The 2,590-nt window shown below is 37.9% G+C and overlaps 1 protein-coding gene across 1 annotated transcript in view; it reads left to right on the forward strand.

The window, feature by feature from the left end:
• Positions 1-2,129, forward strand: part of BTG1 (BTG anti-proliferation factor 1) — a 5,411-nt gene extending 3,282 nt beyond the window's left edge. Inside the window, exon 2 of the mRNA XM_018560240.1 lies at positions 406-2,129. Coding sequence (XP_018415742.1) covers positions 406-770 — 365 coding nt within the window. The 3' untranslated portion in view covers positions 771-2,129. The remainder of the gene's footprint in view (positions 1-405) is intronic.
• Positions 2,130-2,590: the final 461 nt, after the last annotated feature.

Consider the following 2,590-nt stretch of genomic DNA (forward strand, 5'->3'; position numbering starts at 1 on the left):
CTCTTATTAATTCAAGCCTAGGGATTGCTCAGAATGGGGGGAAAAAAATGAAAAAGACCAATTTCCATATGGATCGATAAGTCTTCAGCTGCTTTGTAGATTTAGTAGGTGGTACATAATGGAAAAAAAAGACTAATGCTAGCATCAATTTTGTCTTTCAAAGATCCTTTTTGCCATAAAAATACATTAGGGAAAAGACACTTCATTCATATTGAGGATTTCCTAAATATTGCACTAGGTATGCAGATGTATTATTTCCTATATTTTCGATTTGAAAATGATTGCACTCAACAAAGTTTGTCAAACTAATCTTTTGCATTATTTGTGTAGATGATTTTTATGCATTAATGTTTCTTGGGAGTGTATGTAAATACGTTTTTTTGCTTTTTCCATTTCCATTTGTAGATCATTACAGACATCACTGGTTTCCAGAGAAACCCACCAAAGGTTCAGCTTACCGCTGCATTCGGATTAACCACAAAATGGATCCCTTGATTGGGCAAGCAGCAGACCGTATCGGACTGAGCAGCCAAGAAATGTTTAAACTTCTGCCAAGTGAACTCACTTTGTGGATTGATCCATATGAAGTGTCTTATCGCATTGGAGAGGATGGGTCCATATGTGTGCTCTACGAATCCTTACCAACAGGTGGCAGTAGCCAAAATGGCAGCTCGTCTCTTGTCGAAAGCAGAATCAGCTGCAAAGATGAACTTCTCCTTGGCCGAACAAGCCCTTCCAAAACGTACAATATGATGACAGTATCTGGTTAAGATACAGTCGATGGCTGGATCATCTTGTAACAGATGGAATAATATTGTCTTTAATTTGGGAGGGCTCCTATGGGGAAGGATTGTGAAGTATAAAATGTCACAGCTGTGAAGATTGGGCACAAAATAGAAGTAGATCTTACTGATGTGAATGTGCCATGGTTTGGACAGTACCTTTTAGTAGTTTAACAGCCTGTATGTAGAAGGCAACATTTTTTTGGCACTAGACATTTAGTCAGTGATAATATCTATATTAGGCTATGTGCATACTTTGGATTGGGCATACGTTTGTCATCAGGCAGTGTCAGGTTTTGTTTTCCCACTTATGGTTAGGGCTTTAAATGGGGCAGTGTCTTGGAGTTCAGTGATCTCTATGATGTTGTCTAACGGTGCATATTATGTCACTGGGCAGACATTTCTGGCTCTTGCCTTATCTTGAGGGAACAACAATCAGCAGGGAAAATCCATGTTGGATGACCAATTCTTCCCTTGAGATCGGTCAGCCAGAGATTTTCTGCAGCGGTGACTTTCTACCATAGACTATGATCTTTATCCATTCTTAACCATTATTGGGGGTATAGGGCAAAGACCATCTCAAGTCTGGGGTGCACCATTAACCAATGGGTGGGCTCATCCTGACCTTGCCAGCTGACAAATGTGTACAGAACATGGAGTATGTACATATCCAAAACCTTTGAACCCAAAGCTCAATGTCTTTGTAAGATTATTATTTACTTCTCTGCAGTTTGTTTGCAGAGTTTAACTTGCACTAATGTCTTCAATGTTACTATTTCTGGCAGCTCAGTAGCAAGGTGAAGAGTTGGGAATATGACACTTAGTGGAACTGTACATGGCAGACATGACTTGCACTGAAAATAGATATAAATGTATATATACATGACAGAATATTATTAAGTCTGCCCAAAAATACTTGAGTATCCTTCATATTGTGAAATGAACTTGAAAGGTTAACATAGGTTTCTTCTTTTTTCCTGCCTTGGCTACAGGCTTTAAATGTACCTTATAAAGACACTGTCTGAACTATGGCGTTCTCACCAGCCAGCTTACCTGTACATTTCCTAGCTCGTAGTTTTCTAAGACGGAGTAAACTTCTTATTTTTAGAAAGTGGAGTTCTGCTTTGTAATTTCTTGTACTTAATTGGGTAAAAGTCCTTTTCCACAAGCCACCATCTATTTTGTGAACTTTGTTAGTCCTCTTTTATTTGATAAATTATGAACTGCTGTAAATTTGTACAGTTCATGTATATTGATTGTGACAAAGGTGTACAGATTTCTATTTTAAATGAGAGATTTTTCTTCTCTATAATAAATTGTTTCTTATCCTGGCATTTTAAAAAAAAAGAAAAAAAAAAAGAGTTTCGTTTGTTTATATAGGATTCTAATTGATTTGTTTCAGGGCAAAGAAGAATCTTGGGGGGATTCACGTGGCTTCCTGCTGGTACTGGATCTATTGTATAAACCTGGAGTTTAATTGGAGACACCTGCCAATTTGGAATAATGCACTGGATTAGGCTAGAGTAAAACACGTACACGTTTTGCATAAATATCTTCAGTACAAAAGGCATATTGCCAGGAAATACACTGGAGTGTAATCTCAGGAGATACCCAACCATGCTAAGGAAATAAATTAAGAAGTGAGGATATAAAATTGGGGCCCATCAACCTAACAATTCCCTGGAATATTCTCTTTCCTGACTACTGTGCAAATGCCTCAATGCATTTAATGATGGAAACTTATGTATAGCAAAGTGGTATCTTTGCAACACAATTTTGGTTGCCAATGAGCAATGCAGGGTGGTTTG

Source organism: Nanorana parkeri, unplaced genomic scaffold, assembly GCF_000935625.1.
Source record: "Nanorana parkeri isolate BGI_ZX_2015 unplaced genomic scaffold, ASM93562v1 scaffold442, whole genome shotgun sequence".
NCBI classification, from domain to species: domain Eukaryota; kingdom Metazoa; phylum Chordata; class Amphibia; order Anura; family Dicroglossidae; genus Nanorana; species Nanorana parkeri.